The 23010-nt window shown below is 38.3% G+C and overlaps 1 protein-coding gene across 3 annotated transcripts in view; it reads right to left on the reverse strand.

Annotated features, from left to right (window-relative positions):
- Positions 1–23010, reverse strand: part of LOC105186062 (uncharacterized) — a 531705-nt gene that overhangs the window by 363483 nt on the left and 145212 nt on the right. For all 3 annotated transcript variants that reach the window (XM_025302351.1, XM_025302352.1, XM_025302350.1), the window contains exon 4: positions 4019–4064. In XM_025302351.1, coding sequence (XP_025158136.1) covers positions 4019–4064 — 46 coding nt within the window. The remainder of the gene's footprint in view (positions 1–4018; positions 4065–23010) is intronic.

Here is a 23010-nt window from a genome sequence, read left to right on the forward strand (position 1 = left end):
GAAGTACGAAAAAGGTTGGGAAACCCTGGTATAGGTTGCTTGTAATTTCTAGGATATTCGACTGTGAAATATCAGAAGTATTAAAAATGAAGTTTAGAGAACCTATATTACATATATTATTAAGGACACCCTTCTGAGTAAAATTCAAGAATTTTAGCCGCCGCTCGTTGTTTATTAAAAAGTTATTATCGGAAGAAATTTTAACACCACCGATTTTAGATCGCCACTCAGATGTGCTGCAGAGGAAATTGTTTTGCATATTTTCCAGTAAAAATCAAGCGGAGGATGACATTAGTTTAGAAGATACAACAAATTAATTGAACATTTTAATGCTATTCCTTGTGTATTATTCGCTGCTGTAGAAATAGTGAGGTTGCATATGTCGTAATTAAAAGAAAAGTTCGGGCTTTAAATTCAACCTTGCGCAGAGGTCTTTGCCAACATTTACAATATTTTTATTTCTTTTATATGCTCATGAATTTAATAAGGCGGAATATTTGAGCAAGAATTTAATAACATATAAATTAATAAAAAAAGAGTGTTGATCACAAATAGATCTAAACTTCATTCTTTCATCTTTTAATATTTTAAAGTCGAATATCTCGGAAACTGCATGTGACCCTCATATAGATTCTCCTTGGTCGTGAACGCTTCGCCTAAAAACACATCGATATGCGTGTGGATGCGTGCTTTTTTCACGCGATGCTTGTAATTTTAAGTTCCTCCTTTCTCGCATATTCTAGTAGCAGTATTTCTATATTTTCATCTGTATTTTTTAATTCATTCCTAATTCCAATTCGTAGTTTTCGTTTTTAATATTTGCCCTCACATTTTATTCTCAACTTTCTTCTTCATTTCGATAAATATGCATAAGGGGGGGTAATATCTGTCCGATATTTTTCATTTTAAAATTTGCCACAAAGGAAAAAATACTGAGTAACTTTTTATGATACATCTATGTGGGGGTCTGTATGGGGGTCGCTTGTAATTTCTGAGATATTCGACTTTAAAATATTCGAAGGTAAAAATGAAGTTTAGAGGATCTATCTCCGATCAATGCTCTTTAACATTTTTCTAACTGATTTAGATCTTATTAAATTCTTGCTTAAACCTTTCGCTTTATCAAATTCATGAGTCTACTAGATACTAAAAATGAAAATATCATGAAAATAGGCAAAGACTCTTGTGCAAAGCTGAATTTAAATGAATCCAGTCATTTAATCAATAAAACATGTTCAAATCTCACTGTTTCTAAGTTTCTAAGTTTCAGTAATTTGTGATACATAAAAAAAGCATTAACATTTAATTCAAACTTTAATTTGTTATATTTTTTAAACTAGTGTCGTCCCTCACTTCATTTTTACGGGAAAGTATACAGAACAATTTCTTCTGCAACGTATCTAAAGTGGCGATAAAATCGATGAGGTATTGACATTCCTCTTGTTAATAACTTTTCGACAATGAGCAGCGGCTAAAATCTCTTGAATGCTACTTAGGAAGGTATCCTTAACGTTATAAAGACCGAGGTAACCAATTTGGCTCCTCGCGAAATTCAAACTGCTATAACTTTTCTCAACTTTGCCTCCATGTGATATCCTTTTGTAACCTTTTCAATTTTTCAATTTCAAAATTATTTTTCATGTTCTTAATTTTGGTAAAAACATTTTTTATTTATATGAGATAGTTAAATTTTTATTTAATTGTCTACCTAGAAGGACCGTTGGAGCCAATTTGTCTCCCTTATATCTGATATTGCATTCTCATATGTTTCACGGGTTTATTTACAAGTTTTATGACTTTAAATAGACAAATAAATATTTTATATGTATCTATTTGTTCACTTAAAAAGCTATTATATACATTACTATTATATATTATACATGTGTGTACATATAGATATAGCATCTCGCCGTTGATCAGTTTATATTTTTTATAATGTTTTGGATTTTGCTGCTATAAATGTATGAATTATATGGACAAGGAAGTTACGTGTAAAAAAATATTAAGAAGAATCTTTTTACAAAATCTCGCAGAAGAGTTGAGTATCTCATATGTTGCCCAAAGAAAGTCTCAAAATTTTGATTCAACCGGAGGAGAAACGGAATCCGACGTTACTTCAGGCAAATGACCATTTTGTTAAATAAAAAAACTGCAAAAAAGCCACAAAGCTGGAAAATGTTGTTCGTGCAAAAAATTTGTGTGCGATGAATATACAAAGAAAACTATGTAATACAAATGCGTTTCCTGTAGTACATAACGACGTTGTATTTCACGTTTAGTCTTTCATCAAAGACTAAAAAAAATTCAATATAATATAACTAACAGTTTTTTTTGTTCAATAAATTAGTGATATTATTGTTAAAACGTTAAATTTAATTACCTGTACGTTTCGTTTCTTTTTATTTGTTATTTATGAAAATATATGTTTGCAGCGAAATTGGCTCCTAGGTCCATGGTCCTTCTAGAGGAGCCGTCAAAGTCCTTGTAGTGTTAATAATATAATGTAACATAGGGTCTTCTAAACTTCATTTTTACCTTCTAATATTTTTACCTTTTAAAAGTCGAATATCTCGGAAACTACAAGTAATCCTCATACAGATTTATCATAAAAAGTTACTCAGAAGTTTATCCTTTATAGCATATTTCAAAATGAACGATATCGGTGAGATGTTACCTTTTACACATTTGCTACGGAAGAAATTAATATCGGCCCGAGATTGTCAACGCGCACGCCTGCATTCGAAGACATTTCCCGCGCTTCTACATGGTCGACAGGAAAAGAGAGAAACGCCATCGTGCCCCTCCTCCCTGCGTCCCGCTTCCTTTCCACGCAAGAGATGCAATTGATACACGTCCGCATTTTTTCGCGCGTCTGTCCGCTGAAATACGAGCAGCAGCGTGTAATTCGCGGATTCAGCGCGAGCCACGCTTGAATTTACGGTAGTCCACTACGCACGCTGCTGCTGGTCTTCTTTCTCGCTGCCTCTTTCTCCCTTCCTCCCTGCTCTCTTTCTCTCTTTCTTTAACTTCTTCGCGCGCGCTACGAATTGACATCGTGCAATTATATCCTCAGGCGAGCGCGCGAAAAAAAGAGTCGGGGCACGCGCGCGCTCGTGAGTCACGAGCGCGAAAAAATGCGCGCGGTATCGTGTTTCGAGATAACGCCGCTGCGCTCTCGAGTGGCGCGAATAAATTCCGCGGCGCGCGGAGCGCGCGTACGCGCCGGCGCCGATTTACGATCGACGTCGTCGCGCCGCCGTCGCCGCCATCGCCGTCGACGATAAAGGATCGCCGATCTTATTAATGTAAATTCGAAATGGCCGGTGATAGTCATTTCACGGTAATAGGCAGGCGAGATGAGAGAAAAGTGCGAAAGCGACGGACGGCCTCGCGGACGGGATCGCGCGCGACTCCTCACTCCCTGCCGCTTGTCCCTCCCCTCCCCTGCGCTCCCTCGCGCCACGCTCGCTCGACTCGCGCCACTCGCGGACGCATCGGGCATAGCGAATATCTCGATCGCGGGCGAATCGCGACCGCGCACACCGAGGGAACCCGCTTAATTAATGAATTCCCCCAGATAGCGTAACTCGCCCCCTATCGATCGTCTCCGCTGTTTGTCGCGTTCGATCATCAGGAAATGCAAAGGGAGAGGAGATGGGAAGTAAAGAAGGAAAAAAAAGCAGCGGAGATAGGATTCCCGTCGCGCGGGATTATCGCGGCTGGCGAACATCGGTCGCCTCGATAAGTCCACTTTACCAGTTTTCCTAAGACGTGCAGAGAGGAAGAGAGATCGAGAGATCGAGAGATCGAGAGATCGAGAGAGAGAGAGAGAGAGAGAGAAGGGAGAAGAGAAGCTCTCTCTCTCTCTCTCTCTCCCTCCCTCTCTCTCTCTCTCTCTCTCTCTCACTCTCTCTCTCTCTCTCTCGCTCTTTCTCACGGGCATAATAAACTCGTTAAGGCCAGCGTCGTAATCGATAATCGTGCGCGGCTAAGAAGCCTGCCATGTGCGTATACTCACTCGACTTGAAGGCACCGCCGTCCCAATTTTCGAGCGCCCCGCGGATCTGAAAGGAAGCAAAAAGGGCGCGGTAGAATTGGCTCTTAAAATACAATGACCAACATATGGCAAGGCGGGAGGGAGAGAAGGAGGGGACGGAGGGAGGTCATGTATAATGTATGAGAGGTAACTCGAGTTCAAGACGCGATACGTGTGTCCGCGCGCCAGGTTCTGCAGATTCGCCTGCTTTCGATCCACCGCTGCCATGCATTCACCACGTTTCAGCCGACCACGTGAGAACACGTGGTGTCGCTTGAAACTGATGAAGAGTAATAGAGAGACCCTCTGGCAGGGTTAGTCATCAGGCCATATGGAATAGTTTCTTACATTTTCATGTAAGAAACTGCATAATACGTGTAAAATGTGGGAAACATATTATACAGGGTGTTTGAAAAAAAAAAAGGTTCAGGACTTTAAGGGCAGATAGTACTCATTGAAATGGAGAAGGAAAATTCCTAATAAACATGGGTCGAAAAATTAATATCGGAGTTATGAACAATTACATAGGTCTGCACGATTTAAAGAGGATGAATAGTACATTAAGATGCCGTTAGCGAAAAAATGCCGTTTGTTGAAAAAAAATTACTTTGTCAGCAATAATCGGTTAAATATAGTAAAAAGTGGCATTTTTTGACTATTTGAACCGAATTATCTCGAAAACCTGACGTGATAGAGAAATTCTAAGACCAGATTCGTATTAGGCGGATAAAATTACGTAGGAAATAGCTTTTCAATTCCAAAATGCATAAAGTTTTTGAAATTTTTCAGACCTGTGTTATTTATTTTAATAGCAAATGACTTGCTCGCTTCTGGTGCACGGCCATTTATGACATTTTTTAATTAGAGTAATATGTTATTTTTATCAAACTGTGAAAATTTTATGATAGCAAACAATTAGTTTAAGAGCTTCTTTCTCGTTGGTTATTAGTGTGAGTATTTTGTTCTTATTAATTAAGTTATTGTCTATAATCATTTACTTAAATGTACTCTACGGTTGAATTTTTATTTCACTTACATTATTGGATAATTTTTATAGTTCCCTTTTACACTTAGGACTCTTGCACGCAAGAAGTAACGCGTTATATGTTGTCTACAATGCGAATTTGAGCTTCAAGCCTTATGCCTTAACCAACAATTTATTAGAATATTTATAATCTTATTATGGTCCATACCGAGTAAATTCACTCGTTTCTGTAATTTTTATTAATTTGTGCGACATTCAATCCTCTGCACACAAAAAATCTTAGAATATATATAAGGTGTTTGAAAAAAAGCTGTGCAATATATGGAGAAAACTACGTAAAATACATTGAGTATATTATGTGCTCAACTTTGTCTTTTAATTAGAGTACCGACATTATCTGCTTTTTCTCTCATTTCTCCACTAAAGTGATCGAAAACGGCGTCTACTCCCAGGTCTATCTTCTACAAAAAACCTTTATTAGTGTGTAGATTATAATTTACATATCAAATTGTAAAACTAAAAGAAACAAAGAATTTTGTATAGCAATTGTACCAACAAATCCTGAGAAACGATTGTACCAACAAATCCTGAGCAACTATTAAATGGCATTCCGTTATTATTTTCGATCATTTTGGAAATTAGGCCAATCAAACAGCAGGACTGAAATGTCGAAATTCTAACTAGAGAATCTCTAATGAAGAGCGTTGTAAAAAGAGATTCACCGAAACGATTCAAATTGAATTCAACCGGCTCGATCTGAGTTGCATGAATCGAGTGAAAGAAAAAGGAGTTCCCGGGGATACTCGCAACCCCTGGGGGTGTGAAACAACATTCTTGGGGGTGCGAGGAAAAGTAATTGTAATTAATAATGATGAATTCTGGAATAATTCGGCATTTTTACCATTAAATTTAAAAAAATGTTATTAAAATTATATATTTTTTATGTATCTGTACGTATATATTCATTATGTATCTACTATGCGAAGCTTGATACCATGGATAATAATTTTATATTAAAATAATATTTAATTTCTATAAAACAATACTATGTAATAATAAATTATTATAAATTAACTTCTTATCTCAAAGCCCTAACAACTAATTTTCACCATAAAAAATATGAATAATTTTTCTTTGTAGGGGGTGTGAAGGTCCATTAATAAATTTTTAAGGGTGCGAAATACAAAAATGGTTGGGAAACCCTGTTCTAGCGAAAAAATGCTAGCAACAATATCTACACAGAATTATCATCGATAACGCTTCAGTTAGCATTTGCTGCGAAAATAGCCTGACCGTTCATTGAATTTTCACATCAAATTCCTACGTCGAATGGTTCATTCGACTCGATTTTTACTGAACGTTGAAATAACGTTAATCACTAGCAATCATTATTCGATTCAACGTGATTGCAGCTTGCGCGAAAAAATTCACCGAGACTAGTTGTTTTTTCATCGCGTGGAGGATAATTTTGTCCGAATCTTTCGGGCCGATAACCTTGGTCGCTTCGAGGCCGCAGCACGTCGTCCTCGAGAGGAGAATACGTTTGTCCACTGACTCGCGATGTTTAATACATTGAATGCCGGATCGATTCCATGTATATTAACTTGCCGAAATGAAGCTTTTCTCGTACGATGTATATTATATAGTAAAATATTACAATATATTAGGAGGTTGAATTAATTCTGGTCTTATTTTGTCAATTTTTTCATCTTTATTTTAAAGGAATGATTAAATTTACATCAATCAAAATATTTCCCGTTGTTAGCTGTAATTTTTTCTCTTTCAGATTTTTTCCCTTTCTTTCAGTGTTCCAGATTTCAACATTCGCATTAACCATTAACCATTAACTTGTTACTAAAACCATCTATTGCTAGGGACCAGAACTAATTCAACCTTCTGATATAAAATGGTTAAGAATTGAATTGTACTATCATGCCTTATGTATTTTTCTCACTGGGGATCGCCAGTAATCCTCCACAACGCTGAAATGCATTTAATTCATCTCACGCTTGTATATCGTCCATCTCTTATCGAAGTCAGTTATTTCTCTCACAGTTCAGTTATGTTTCTCATTCTTGTCGAATCTGTCCAACGATTAGGTAGTGATATCTATTATACTCCCACATGCCGCACTAATTTGCATTTCATTCCTTATATTTATTTTCTGCGACATTGCCCTTACAATTACACTGCTCAAAAGAATTATGGCATAGAAAATGTATTGCCAAAAATTGGTCAACTTTGACTGGCGATTACTTCGCGAAAAATTACTGTAGACTAATGATTTTTTTTTTTTCAAAATAAAACTTGAAGCCTCTACATTAAGAATGTATCTCCATTTTTTGCATGCGATGCACCCTTACCCCTGTAACCCCTGTAACCCCTGACATCTGAAAGCATGTTTGGTACACTGAAAATTGCAAAGTTTGACGGAATGCACGGACATGGGTAATTTTTTTTCGGGGATGCCATTTGCATCGTCATAAAGTTGAAATCTTCCCCTTCAATTTGAAAGAAAATGGAGTCGCTACAATTTTTTTTCGCAAAGTTACAGCCCTTCAAAAATATCGTTGTTTTTGGCCTTCGTGCCAAGTGTTCACGCATGTGTGTGTGTGTCCGTGACAGAAGAGATAAGGATCCCGTGGTTCGTCACTTCCACAGTAATTATTGACTCCAAACCCTCCCTTCTGTGCACGTAGGTACGCGCGCGCGCGTGTATGTGTGTGTGTGTGTGTAGGTGCGTCTTCAATATCTCGTGTTTCCTCCACGCTGTCGGATCACTTCTTGCAGCCGGTCTCTCATGTTAATGCAGGCCCTAATTTCTTCCTGCGAAATGTCATTCCAGATTTGAACCAGAGTCTGCGATAGGTCAAATTGACAAGTTGTCTTGCCAAATTTCTTAACTTATATTTTTGAAGGGCTGTAACTTTGCGAAAAAAAATTGTAGCGACTCCATTTTTTTTTTTTTTCAAATTGAAAGGGAAGATTTGAACTTTATAACGATGCAAACAGCGTCCCCGAAAAAAAATTGTCCACGTCCGTGCATTCCGTCAAACTTTGCAATTTTCAGTACATCAAACATGCCCTCAGATGTCAGGGGTTACAGGGGTAAGGGTGCATCGCATGCAAAAAATGGAGATACATTCTTAAAGTAGAGACTACAAGCTTCATTTTGAAAAAAAAAAAGAAAAAAATCATTAGTCTACAATAATTTTTCGCGAAATAATCGCCAGTCCAAATTGATAATTTATTGCCAATTTTCGGCATAATAAATTATCTATGCCATAATTCTTTTGAGCAGTGTAATATGTTGTCAAACGTGGAAAAAGAATGCTTCGAGTTATCTTAATATTTCAAAGTGGGATGCTTTTCGTCCCACTGCGCGTATACAAGTGCCGAAAAGACAGGACACTTTTTATGCCCCAAAGAGTCAACGAGTCGATCGCTACAACCACCGAGAAATCTCCTTGCTCCTGTCGTCAAGCGCATCTGCAACATCACCGACAACGTCTCACGGTGGCCGGTGCCGCGGTTTTCACGCGTGTTCTCGTCGAAATGGTCGCCTAGCCAATAAATAGACTGGCGAATCGACTCACAAGCGGACAAAGGGTAGTCTCGAGTGCCGCACATCGGCTCTCGACACGCGGCCATTCGCGGTGGATGCTGCGTGACTCGGTGTGCACGGGCGATAAAATGGAAATAAACCGGTCCGAAAGAATAGAGCGCGATATATCTGGCACGTAGTAATTAATTTCGCCGCAATAAACGCGCGCGCTTCACGAAATTATATTACACGCTTTTGGAGCAAGAAGCGACGGATGCGTTCGGACGATGAGATCGTGGTTTTGTCCGGACGCGCGCGCGCGCAAAAGAGAGTGATGGACGGGATGCGCGCGCTCTCAAGGCCCTTTAACGGCAAGGTCTTCCACGGCCACGCAGAGGCGGATGGAAATTATCGACGAGAGTCAATCAGCTTGCCTCCGAGCTACGAATACGTATCTATCGGAGGCACCGTATAATCACAATAAAACTGGCCTGATGCTGCAGCAGCGCGGCGGCAGCAGCCGGAGAGCTCAATTCCTAACAACCGATTTGTTCCGGTTTAATTGCTACGTCTTACGCGCTATCGCAGGAAAGCGGGGCTCGGCTTTAACACAGCCGGCCAACAATTATCGCGATAAATTGTACGTCGATCTCGGGGCGTACCGCGGATTTCACAAGAACGGGGACGACCACGCCACTGTTCTCCACGCACAATGCAGACTAAAAAGTAGACAGTAGGAAGGAAGGAAGGAAGGAAGAAAGGGAGGAGGGAGGAGAAAAAGGAAGAAAGCAAAAAAGAAAGGGAGGAAGGAAGGAAGCAAGAAAGAGAAGAAAGAATGTAGAAAGGAAGGAAGAAAGCAGAGAAAGGAAGGATGAGAGGAAAGCAGGAAGAAAAGAAGAAAAAAGAGAGGAAAGAAGGAAGAGAGAAAAGAAGAAAGGAAAGAAGGAAAAAAGAAAAAAGAAAAAAAACAAAAGAAAAAAGAAAAAAAGAGAAAAAGGAAAAGAAAAAGAGAAAGAGAGAAAGAAAGAAAGGAAAAAGAAGAAAGAGAAAGAGATAAAGACAGAAAAAAAGAAAAAGAGAAAGAGAGAAAGAAAGAAAGAAAAAAAGAAAAAATAAAGAGAAAGAAAGAAAGAGATGGAGAAAAAATAAAAAGAAAGAAAGAAGAGAAACAAGAAGGAAACGGAACATATCAAAAAATGCCTTGAAGCATCTTCAGCTTCAACGATATGATGCTTCGTTTCTCGAAGATTTCGAACGGAAATATACATGATAGTAAAAGCTTCAATAAAGCCTCAAAAAATTTTTAACCTATATCGTGCCTGGATGTGCGTTTACTGTCAGTGACAAAATGGCTGCGGCATTTTCGTCTCGTTAAGAGTTGTGACTTTCTTCCGCTAAATATTATGATCGTTGACTATTCAAATAATCTGTCACTTTATCACTTGACATATCACATTCAAACACGATGAGAAGACGACCAACACGGTGAGATTCGAAATGATAAATGTTGTCTCGATTAAAGCTGACGTGCGTTAACATTACGGAAGATCACGTTTTCGTGCGGGGATTAAAAATCCCCACCGAAGAATACAATGAAAATCCGAATCAAGTTTCGCTCAGTCGCCAGACCGAGGCGGGTCGACGACCTTATCCTTATCCGAAGTCGAGGGATTAGTAAGAGCCATCTCCGTGGAGTCATAAACCAAGCGATAAGGCACGTTGAACGAGGCAATTCCGAAAGAGATCTGATCTTCGTCGTTTCGGAGAATCCTCAGCGGGGACTTTTAAAACCCGACCAGTCTCACGGTGAAATTATTTGCTCAATAATCACCAGAAGGCTAATCGATTTCCAATTGAACGAAACGTTTGAATAGCTTAATGAAAGCCGAGACGCTGCTCGACCGTTGCAAACAATGTATTTTATTGCCTCATCAATACCCAACAAAATGTAATTTCAGAACAAGCGAAATCATCTAAATTTTAGAGGATTTTAATCTCATATATGGCCTCAAGAGGATTCCTCTAAGATTAAGAGGAAAATATCACAAACACATTATTCTTAAAGTTAGAAAAATTATATGTATGATGCAAATCTTATTAATTTTAATATAAATTTCCTTTTATACATAGATTATTTAATCTTTTTTAAGAGGATTATAATTTATTTTTACTGTACTTTATTCTTATTAGTTACCTATATGTTCCTTTATAGAGGAAGGAGCGAAAATTATCATGAAATTGTCCAGAAAAAATTTTAGTTAAATTATTTGTATTTTCTGCTAAAGAAGTAGGAAAAAACATAAATTTGTACTTTTAAGTGTAATTTTATGTGGCATTTAACCCTTTGTGGCGCAAGCAGACACCCAGGGATCTATATTCCATCAGTTTTTTATATTTTATGAGCAGTGTTAATGACCGATGTCTTAGCAATTATATTTTCTAACTTTGTAAGACCCTAACTAGTGTAAAATAATTGTAATTACTTATAAATTCTTTAAATTTATTATTGCTAATAGTAAAAAAGTAAACACGATAAACTGTTTTTAAGAATAAACGTATGGTGAGGCGAAGAATTAACTATTTTTATTTGGGAATTGATACGCGCAGGGATTTTTTGGGGCGCTGATTACGAATCCGTTGTCAGATTTTAGAAATTCAAAATGGCGCACCCAATATGGCGGACATAAAATTAAAAATTCAACCAATTTCCGTGAAACTAGGTATCTAGGGTTTTCTTGGGTCGCTGATTACGAATCCATAGTCACATTTTCAAAATTCAACATGACCAATCCAATATGTCGGACGGAAAACTTAAAAAAAACTTCAATTTCTAGAACAATTCATATTGAGGGGTTTTTAGGTCGCTAATTATGAATCCATCATCAGGTTTTCAAAATTTACAATGGCTGATTCAATATAGCGAAGCGAGAATTTTAAAAAACCCAAATTTCTACGTCATTTTGAATTTCGAAAATCTAACAACGGATTTATAATCAGCGACATTAAAAACCCCTAGATACCTAGTTTCACGGAAATTGGTTGAATTTTCAATTTTACGTCCGCCATATTGGATTCACCATTTTGAATTTCGAAAAACTGACAAAAACGGATTCGTAATCAGCGACCCGGAAAACCCCTGGATATAAAGTTTTATAGAAATCGGTTAAAAGGAAAAATTCGTGGCTCAAAGGGTTAATGTTGTGCGGAACGCGATACGATAAATGCATACATTTATGTATGTATTTACGCTGAAATATAGGCCAGTATGTTTTTAAGTCGATTTTCTCTAAAAATTCTCGCACTTCGTTCATGACGAAACAACATACACTGAATAACGATTTTTCTTCGTTTCTCCTTTGCTTTACGTTTCTCGACGTTATCCGTAAAACAAAAGACAACGCCGACAATCGTCATATGCACAGAGAGTCTCTGTCAGTGTTGCCAGCAAAAGCCGTGTTCGATTGTGCCAAAAAGTGTGCCACATTAGTGCGTTTTGTGCCATTCGAGCTAAATTAATATATTTTGAAGATTTTATAAGAACTGAGGAATCTATAAGTAGTTTTTATTGTCTAATCTTATATTTGCATCTTAAATATGCGTCTTAAAAACTAACCCTTTTTGTGTATCTTTAGAGGTTCGGAAACTTTACTTTGAGAGCTGTATTCATAATCCGATCTTATATTTAAGATCGTCTTAAGTTCATCTTCAGATGCTGTATGGATCGTTTCATTGGCTACAGAATATCTGAACGTGAACTCAAGACGGTCTTAAATATAAGATCCGACTATTAATACGGCCCTGAATGTAGAGTAATTGAATTAACCAATCATGATAAAAAGATATTTGCTCTTTTTATTCTTATTGGTTAATCCGATGCTAGTTACTTTATCCGTAATGTGCAAGTTCCGAACGCACTCTAGATAATGTAAGTGCCACTTTATTGGTTATACTAAATCTACATACTCTTGCTTGTAGAATGCGATATGTTTGTCATAGAATCCAAAGATTTAAAACTTTCGCTTAAAAATGGAATTATATCACTTTTTCTTCTTTTGTGCCACAAAAAATGCATAATGTACCACCAAATCACTAAATTGTGCCTGTGTGCCACTGACCTTTAATTGTACCACATGTGGTACGAATGTGCCATGACTGGCAACGCTGGTCTCTGGTGTGTGAGCAGATGGAAGAGGAAAAACACCGACAAGATTTCCTCTTAATATAAGAGGAAAATTAATTAATACAAGAGGAGATCCTCTTGAAATAAGAGGAAAATCTCAAGTTAGAATAATATCTTATAAATTTTAGATGAATGGTTTACTTTAATCGCTTTATCGAAAGAGGAATCCTCTTGTTGTAGGAGGCTTCGTTTAGAATATGAGACTATGGGAAAGTTCACTTTACAAATAGAATACTTTTTTTCGTGTTAAGCTTTGCATTACTTACAACGTGCCGAACGTTTGAACTCTCGGCGAACATCAACATCGCCTCCAGCATCCTTCGCCGTTAATCAACGAATTTCTCGTTAACTCTTTATAATTAATTTACCCGAGGTCCTTGTTAAATCTTTGTTTAATCAAATAGCTTTCGGCATATTATAAACAAAAAGAACGGGAGAATAAATTTTGTACCAACTTAACGATCAAACTTTAAGGCGGTGCTTACAAGTACCGACAGGAATGTAGGATAAGGCACGGGAAAAGGATTAAACCATAAATCTGTCGAGCCTTCGGCGAAATTATTTGCCACGAGTGAGATCCTTCCCGCGAGGAGACGCGTCCTCTCGCGGCCCCTGCGCCGCCGCCGCCGCGGAGACGAATTCCCCTCTCGCATTGTCTCCGCCGGGTATCGCATCCGCGCGTTACGTATCGATAAGTCACTCGATTTGATCGCGTGAAAGGGAGGAAGGTGGGGGCAAAAGATGATACCCGGCGTGAAATGAAAAAGGGGATGATGCGCGTACACGCGTAGCAGCCGATACGTGCGTTGCATCGTCACGTCGTTGCCGGTGTCGCGATGCGATACGTCGGCGTGTCGATGCGTTTCTTATTGTCAGATACGTATCTATGTTAAACGTGCACGCAGTGCGTGCCTCCATGCATTTATGCATCGCATTATACGCGCGCCGCCGACGATATAGGTACCGGGTGACCCGTTCGTTTTCGAGACGCCCGGCGGAGGAAGAAGGAAGGAGCGGGAGGGAAGGAGTGAGAGGAAGCGTTTCGGTTATGAATTATGCATGCGTGAGTTGGACCGAAGATCGGACCGCGTCGTTTACTCGCCGCCGCCGCCGCCGCCGCCGACGCCGCCGACGCCGCCGCCGACGACGACGAGAATAACAGGGAAATAATTAATCCGATTAATAACGATTAAACGAGATCGCACGCGTCAAGGCGGAAATCGCAGTAAATCCTACGCAAACGCCAGCGCGCGCGTCTGGTTGTAAAGTCCCGTGAAATAATGATTATAAACGTTAGGCGAATTAATCGACTGTGAAATTATTAATTAAACGAGCTGCCGCGCGCGCGCGCGCGCATGCGCTCACGCACGCACGATTTCGCGTTCGACTCGACCGCGCGCTACAGAGTGTGCTGCAACTCGCGAGCTCAATCTTCGCGACGGTTCTTCTCGGAAAAACTCGGATTCTCGCGTTTCCTCGATGACGACGCGTTGTGAAAACAAGGATGAGGACGATGAATTTGTTCCAGCCAAAGAATTGCTTTATTGTATATTTATGTATGTCGTTGACTATAATTACACGATGAAATATAATACACGGGAAAACGTTTCTGTGATAAGCTCGTAAAATGTTGATGACGATCGCCTTATGTACAATAATGCTTTATGTACGACGAGGAAGATATGATTAGCGCGGGAAATGACTATAATTTTAGACACATTAAATTTTGTCCCTAATTTCCTAAAGTGAAATCTCGCTCAAAACGAGTGAAACTTTACTCGGGGCGGTCGCGAAGATAATGCTACTCTGTATCGCAAGAATGAGTGTTTAACTGGTGGAACCTGAAGTGGATTCACAATTCATGAGTGAACATTTCAATCGATCGTGGTAAACTTGTTCTCGCAATGAAAGTAAGGGACGTCAGATTCGCTCTTCAATTCCAAGCAAAAACACGCGCTCGACGGTTCGGAATCTTAAATTCACTTCACACGAGTGGAAAGTCACTCGAATTCGAGTGGCTCGGCTGTCGCTCTACTTTCCGAGTGAAGGAATTCTCACACACACACACACACACACACGAGTGCGCGCGCGCGCAGGCGCACATTCGAAGAGATTTCTCAAATAAAAACTAACTCGTGGACCGCAGGACAGTCTCTCAGCGCTGACAGGTTGCCAGATGTCCTTTTTTCGGAAGGACTGTCCTGCTTCCTGGCTAAAATTTTCATGTCCTGCCAAGAACGCTATTTGTTCTTTCCTACTGCATCGAAGGATTTTTCTTTTTTTCTCTTGTCAAATACGCTGCCATAGTGACTTATCCAGTTACTATCTGGTAACATTTTTGTCGCTCTTCTATTGAATGTTCGGTGCTTTTTATATTCATAGATAATATTCATATATCTTAGATAATATTCATAAAATGGAGGAGAAAAGTCCTAATAAACATTAGTCGAAAAATTAATATTGTCGGAGTTATGAACAATTATTTATTTTAATTAAAGCAAGTGACTTACTCGCTAGCAAGTGTCTAGTGCTTTCGTATTTTTCGATGTAATTTGTCCCCGTTATTTATCAGTAAAGAGAGTACCATGCTCTAAAGAAATCCTTGAAAACAAATTTCTTCGCTCTTGCGAGGAATGTAGACAAACATCTATTTTCTTTTCATTTATACAAACTTCACCAAACAATTGTTAGTCACACATTCTCAGTGAATAGTGAACAGTTGCGGAGAGCTGTCACGAAGTTTTCACAGTACGGTAAGAATGACATCGTATTATTCTAATGAAGAAGTGGCAGAAATGCATTTCACGTATGGCTATGCATAAGAAGCGAGTCACTTGCTTGAATTAAAATAAGTAATTGTCCATAACTCCAGCAATATTAATTTTTCGATCCATATTTATTGGAACTTTTTTCCTTCATTCTGTAAATACCTTCTAGGACCTTAAGGTCCTGAACGTTGACTTTTGTTAATTTACTGACTTTTAGAAATTTCAAAACTATCAAATTAACAAAAAATCAGGGCGCTATTGTAAAAATATATTCTTGAGACTAAATAAAGCAAAAAAGTCTAGTATCATTTTTCCTTCCGACAAACAGTTAGTGAGATATTGTAAGTTAAATATTGAAAAAGTCATCAAGATTTCCTTAAATATCTAGAAAAATATTAGTCAACTAAAAAAATGTTTTAGACAAAAGTTGTTCAAATTAATTGGTGGAAAAAGACGGTGTAATAAAAAATTGGGGTTTCCATTTAAGATGTTTATGTTGATCTTGACTGGACTTTTCAAGGTCATCCCAAGATCAAATTCATAGAGTCAATAAATAGATCCTTTGAAGCCCTACAACTCTGTCTGAAACATTTTTCTCTAAAATATCTCGTTTACGAAAAAATCGGATGACCCGGATGATCTGAAATACCCCATATATGTACATGTAAAATACATACAGAATATTCACTTGAAAACTTTCCAACTAGTTATCTCGAAAACTATGAAAGATATTAAAGAAAGCTAAAACACGTGTTCCATGATTTCGAAAGGGAAAGAGAATGGCATTATCAATTTTTTATTTGGAGGACATTTTCAAGGTCAGTTGAAGGTCAACTTAATTTTTTAAAATAGAAAGCCCAATTTTTCATTATATCTTCTTTTTCTATCAATTAATTTGAACAACTTTTGTCTGAAACATTTTTTATTTGCCAAATATTTTTTTAAATATTTAAAGAAAACTTGGTAACTTTTTCGACATTTAACTTACGATATCTCGCTGATTATTCATTGAAAGAAAAAAAAATATTAGACTTTTTTACTTTATTTACTATCAAGAATATATTACTATAATAGTGCCCTAATTTTGTTAATTTAATAATTTTGAAATTTCCAAAGGTCGATAAGTTAACAAAAGATAGGGCACTATTATAGTAATGTATTCTTGATAGTAAATAAAGTAAAACAGTCTAATACTGTTTTTTCTTTCGACGAATAGTTAGCGAAATATCGTAAGTTAAATGTTGAAAAAGTTACCAAGTTTTCCTTAAATATTTCAAAAAATATTAGGCAAATGAAAAAATGTTTCAGACAAAAGTTGTTCAAATTAATTGGTAGAAAAAGAAGATACAATAAAAATTGGGCTTTCCACTTTAAAAAATTAAGTTGACCTTCAACTGACCTTGAAAATGCCCTCCAAATAAAAACTGATAATGTCATTTTCTTTCTTCTTCGAAATCATGGAACAGGTGTTTTAGCTTTTTTTATCTTTCATAGTTTTCGAGATAATTAGATGGAAAGTTTTCAAATGCACACCCTGTATATGAAATGTATAATGTATGCAGTTGAAAATTAACGTTCGAAAAGATGCATTCCAACCGACGACTTTTTTTCTTGCTCATCACAATCTTCGGCCGTCCTTTCCTACCAACTTACGAATCTGGCAACCTTAGGTTGTAGACGACAGACGCGTGTCTGCGGGCTCTCTCCTATCTGAATAGTGATGGACGTTCGATTATCGATAATCTTAGCCGGTACGGATATTACCGAGGACCGTGGCCAATTTTTTCACTCGTACTCGTCTCTCTCTCTCTGTCTCTCTCTCTCTCTCTCTCCCGATCGCGCCGCCGCAGATGCATTCCTCGCAGAGGCGGTTTTAATTATACGTCGCACGCGCGCACGTTCCCGTCGTCCCGTTCGGTCCCTCTGGTCGCCGCCGCCGGTGTGCTCGTCCCTAAGACGACGAATATGCGCGCGATGGGCGTATCCAAAAGAAGCAGTTCGACAACAGCCACTTCCTCGCGTTATTAGGGACCTATGCGTAGGCGTTTATCCCATTATTATTTTATAGTCACTACCAGCACCCGCGCGGCCCCGCTTGTTTCTCTTTCCTTCCTGCCCGTCTCTGTCCCTTCACACTCTTGCTCTGCTCTTGCTCTTCTTTTCCTCCCTTTTTTCCCCGCCAGATGATTGACGATCGATCAATGAGATCGAGCGACGCGCACCTGCGGTGAATACGCCGCGATACGACCGTACATCGATACAATATCGATGTCGGACTCTGCATTTTATTTATGCTAATCACATTTTCCGTCAATGATGATCGACTAAGCGATGGACTAAGCGCTACTTTATTCGCAACCTCGTTACGAGATACGAGGAGTCCGTCGCGATCGTAATTGGGTTTTATCGTCTATGTTTTCATGTGACATCGAGCTTTTCGATCTCGGCACAGCTACAATGGTGTCAATTCCAGGCATTTGAATATTTCAGGTATTATCCAGGTATTTTGTGAGTTTTTCATGTTTTACTCGGGTAACCAAATACAGGGTGCCAAGTACAGGGTGCCCGGGATCTTTTAGAGACGAAAAATCGTGAAGATTAATCACATCGAATTGAGAAGAAAAGTCCTTTACCATTTTGCAAATAAGTACGCAAATTTTCAAGTTGTCAATTAAAAGGGCCTTTAGATTTTCAATCATTAATAACTTAATAACTATAACTAATTTTGCAAAATGATACTTGATTTTCCTTCTCTGTTTGATTTGATTAATTTTCACAATTTTTCGTTTCCAAAAGATCCCAGACACCCTGTATATCTTATTATTTATTTTTATTTCTTATTAGTTTCTAATTATTATTATAATTAATTATAATAAAGTAACTATTAATTCCTATTATTAATGATTAATTGGATAGTAATAACAAAATAATTCTTAATTAATTTCTTACTAAATTTTATTCCGTCTTATTTAATCTCCACATAATTCTATATATAATGGTATTACGATAAGATGACAAAAAGTACAGTTACCTTACGAAATATTTAAGTTTTATATCAGAATATGTCAGAGCAAAGTATGAAATATATCTGGCTAAGTATCCACTTTCCTTTTTATTTCTTCCTCAATTTATCTCTTTCTAATTCATTTGGTTTTGCTTTAATATTTATATACTTTTTTATTCTATGTACTTCCGGTTAGCATCCGAATTTGAGTACTCGATGATGAAAATTTCACGGTTTGCATTGCTTATTACAAGTTTCTGATAACTCATGTAGCCAATGCAGGTATAAAACTGATTAAGGCAAACGTAAAAGTCTCATACTGTTTTGCGATATTCGTAATAAATATCGAATTATCAGTTATAGAAATCTGAGGAATGAGCGCGCGCCGAGATGGATGATTGAAGAAACATTGCAACCACTCGAGCAAAAGTGCGGCCCAGTTGATTGTCTATTGGGTTGGCAACTAAGTAATTGCGGATTTCACTGATAGATGGCGTTAGTTGAATTTTTAGGTATATTTACATATTCGAAATGTCAAACCCATATTGTTGTTTGATAGTTGTTGCTTCAATTGACATTCAGTAAAAAAATTATATCGATTGGTTGTGTGGTTTTTGTTTAGCGTCGATTGAAAAATGGAAAAGCAAAACGAGCAGTTTCGTCATATTTTGCTTTTTTACTCCCGCAAAGGAAAAAACCCATTGCAAGCTCAAAGCAAGCAAAGTTATGTGCTGTATATGGTAACGAAGTCTTAAAAGAACGGCAGTGTCAAAATTGGTTTGCTAAATTTCGTTCTGGTCGTTCAGGTGAAGTTGATGACAACCAAATCAAAGCAATAATCGATGTGGGTTGTCATAGCACAACGTGAGATTGCAGAGAAGCTCGATATATTATATATATGCATTGAAAAGCGTTTAAAACAACCTGGCTACGTAAATAAACTCGACTTATGGGTTCCTCATGAACTTAAAGAAATTCACTTAACACAACGCATTGCCATCTGCGATTTACTTATGAAATGTAATAAAAATGACCCATTTTTTAAATGTTTGATAATTGGCGATGAAAAATGGGTTGTTTACAACTGTGTCAATCGAAAAAAATCGTGAAGCAAGCAAATTGAACCAGCGCAAACAACATCCAAAACTGATATTCATCAAAAGAAAGTTATGTTATCAATTATGTTATGGTGGGATTGCAAAGGAATTGTCTATTTTGAAATTTTACGCAACCAAACAATCAATTCAGATGCATACATTTAACAAGTAACCTCAAACTGAACAATGCAATTCAAGAAAAGCGACCAGAATTGGCAAATCGAAAAGATATTGTTTTCCACCATGACAATGCAAGGCCATACACGTCTTTGGTCACTTGGCAAAAATTATTGGAGCTTGGTTGGGATGTTGCCACATCCACTATATAATCCTGACCTTGCATCATCAGATTATTATTTATTTCGTTCTTTGTAAAACTTCTTGAATGGTAACAATTTCAATAATGATAATGTCAAACTTGGTTCAGTGTTTTTCCCGATAAAAACCACAAGTTTTATGAACGTGAAATTATGATGCTGCCTGACAAAAGATGACAAAAGGTCATTGATAAAAATGGACAATACCTTACTGCATAAAGTTATTTCGTTCCATGAAAAAATTGTCTTTTATTTTCTTAAAAAAATCCACAATTACCTAGTTACCAATAGCAACCAATAGCAACTGTTGCCAACGCGAGGCGATGGGGAGGAACAATGCGCCGCAATGTTCGACTATGCCCTAGTCTTATTTCGTCGCTTCTACGTCTCGCCGCACGTCGGCAACAGTTGCTAGATCGACTGGGCTACGCCCAGTCGGGCTATGGCCCGAGTGGCTGCTAATGCTCCTCCAATTATCCATCTCAGCGCGCGTTCACTCGTCAGACTTCTACAATTAATAACTTGATAATTATTGCGCATATCGCAAAACGCTATGGCGCCTTTTCGTTCGCCTTAATTCGCCCTACTCTTTCACGAGCTCTGTCAAAATTGTTCTGAGACACCCTGTATACATGAGAAACGAGTGCGTCGGAAGAACACTCCGTGGGTCGCGGCACGTGCTCTCGTCGATACCTTCGCACGCATGACCCAGACTGCGGCACCCACGTGCGCACCGGATGTAAAGTTACTCTTGACGCTTCAGCGCCGAATTAAACAGCGTGGCGGGCGAGGACGTTAGTCTTGTCGGACGTTCGCCATGCGGATACCGGAGAAAGTAGAATCGCGCGTCTCTCGTAAAAAATAAGTCTCTTTCTCTTTCCGGCCGATCGGCCGGCCGGCCAGTCGGGTCCCGTCCATCACGTCTCGCCCGTCCCTTTCTGCACGGCCGATCGACTTTTACTTGCGCTTTAATAATGTTGTAAGGCCGCCTCGCGCGATTGAGGGGTCGCCCTTCCATCCGCCGGAGCTTCAGTCGGGAACAGCGAGTCACGATGTGAAAAGCAACGGAGGAGAGAAAACGCGGACGATGATGCGCGCATGACGTATGTGGCCGGAATGCAACACGTGACACGGACGGTGGAAGTCGTGGCAGGGAGTTGTCCACGAGTGCTTCCTCGATTTCACGTGAGATGCGATTTGCATAAATGATTGCAGTTTTTTTACGCCAAGCAATTATACAAAATTGTTCAAGTACGCTCTGTTTCTGCGTCATCAGCATCAATGTGTATCAAAAGATACGTTGAATTTCAGAGAGAAAAGCGATTGGGATTTATGATCAATTGTACAGCGGATTAGGTCATTGAATGAAGTGTCCGATTTCCTCAAGTACTAAGTTCGACAGTCAATAGCTCTGACATTTCATTTTCGCAGATCTTGGTTTTATTTGTTGTGAAGGTACACCATCACTCTTTCAAACGCATGTTTCGATTTATGATTATCTTTCGAATTGTCTTTATTACGGCAATTTTTGTGTAACCATGGATTAGTAAAAAATTCGTGTTATCTTCGAATATGAATTCTGTCGTGGAACCAATGCAGCGCAAACAATTCGAAATATTAACGAAGTGTTTGATGAAGATCTGGCTAATGACGTGCAGTCGATGGTTTGAGAAGTTTCATTCTGACAATTTTAATCTTGAAAATGAGCCACGTGGGCGACCTGACCAAGATGGATAATGATGAGCTGAAAGCTGTAATGGAAGCGGATACATCTCAAACTACGCGTGAATTAGCAGCAAGGTTTAATGTTATTGTTCCAATAATATTGGACCATTTGAAACAAATCGGTAAGGAAACTGAATAGATGGATTCCGCATAAATTAAACGAGCATCAAAAGAGAAATTGTCTTGAAGCTTGCCTTTCTTTACTATCACGACATAAAGGAGAACCATTTTTACATCGTGTTGTTATGTGTAATAAAAAATGAATTTTTTTCGACAATCACAAACGTTCGGCACAATGATTGGATAAAGATAAAGTGCCGAAATTCGAAACCAAATATTCACCAAAAGAAGCTAACGGTGTCTGTTTAGTGATCCAGCGCTGGTATTATTCACTACAGCTTCATGAAACCTGATCAATCGATTATAACGGATGTCAACTGTAACCAACTAGGCGAAATGATGAGGATGATTGCGATTAAGCAGCCGAGATTGGCCAATGGAGATAAACTAATCCTCTTGCAAGACAACATTCGACCACATGTCGCACAAACAACGCTGCTCAAACTACGGGAGCTGGACTTGGAAATTCTCTGTCACTCACCAGATCTTGCACCAAGTGACTATGACTTCTTCCAGACATTGGACCACTTCTTGCAAAGGAAAACTATTCGATTCTCAACAAGCTACGGAAAATATCTTTCACGATTTCACCGCCATCCGCTCTTCAGACTTTTTCGCTGCTGGCATAAATAAGCTACTTAAAATGGCAAAACTGTGTCGATAGTTTAGGTGCATACTTTGATTAATTGTTTTACTTCTAACATGAGATATATTAAACCAAACTTTTGATTTGAAATCGGACGTTTCATATTCAATGACCTAATGTAATCCAAATCATTTTCATAGTAATGCCACATCATAATGGTGGTGACGATAATTTTATGCAGAACGTCCCACGTAACAAGGCCAATGGCTATATTTTGTTCCTGAATGAACTTCTTCGATTGGAATGAAACTTTTTAGATGAACTCCAAGGATCATATTAAAATGAACTATCAAGGTCTCATGTGTGAATCTCTCGAATAGTTGAAAAGATAATATTATAAAATTGTTTAAAGATATTTTCACTCTTACCTAAAATAATTAAGCGGCTAAGATCTGCTGTATTACATTCGTAAATCATAAAAGCTTGCCAACTCTCCTTTTCTCTCGCTGTGCCTTAGCCCACTTGATCGTGGTATCAGTATGAAAGAATGGAAATTGTAAATACCTGCTGGCTATTAATTACTGTGACATATAGTGCACTTTTAAATTTTGAATTTATAATAACAATGATTATAAACTTGAAATATAC

Source organism: Harpegnathos saltator, unplaced genomic scaffold, assembly GCF_003227715.2.
Source record: "Harpegnathos saltator strain DR-91 unplaced genomic scaffold, Hsal_v8.6 scaffold486, whole genome shotgun sequence".
NCBI classification, from domain to species: domain Eukaryota; kingdom Metazoa; phylum Arthropoda; class Insecta; order Hymenoptera; family Formicidae; genus Harpegnathos; species Harpegnathos saltator.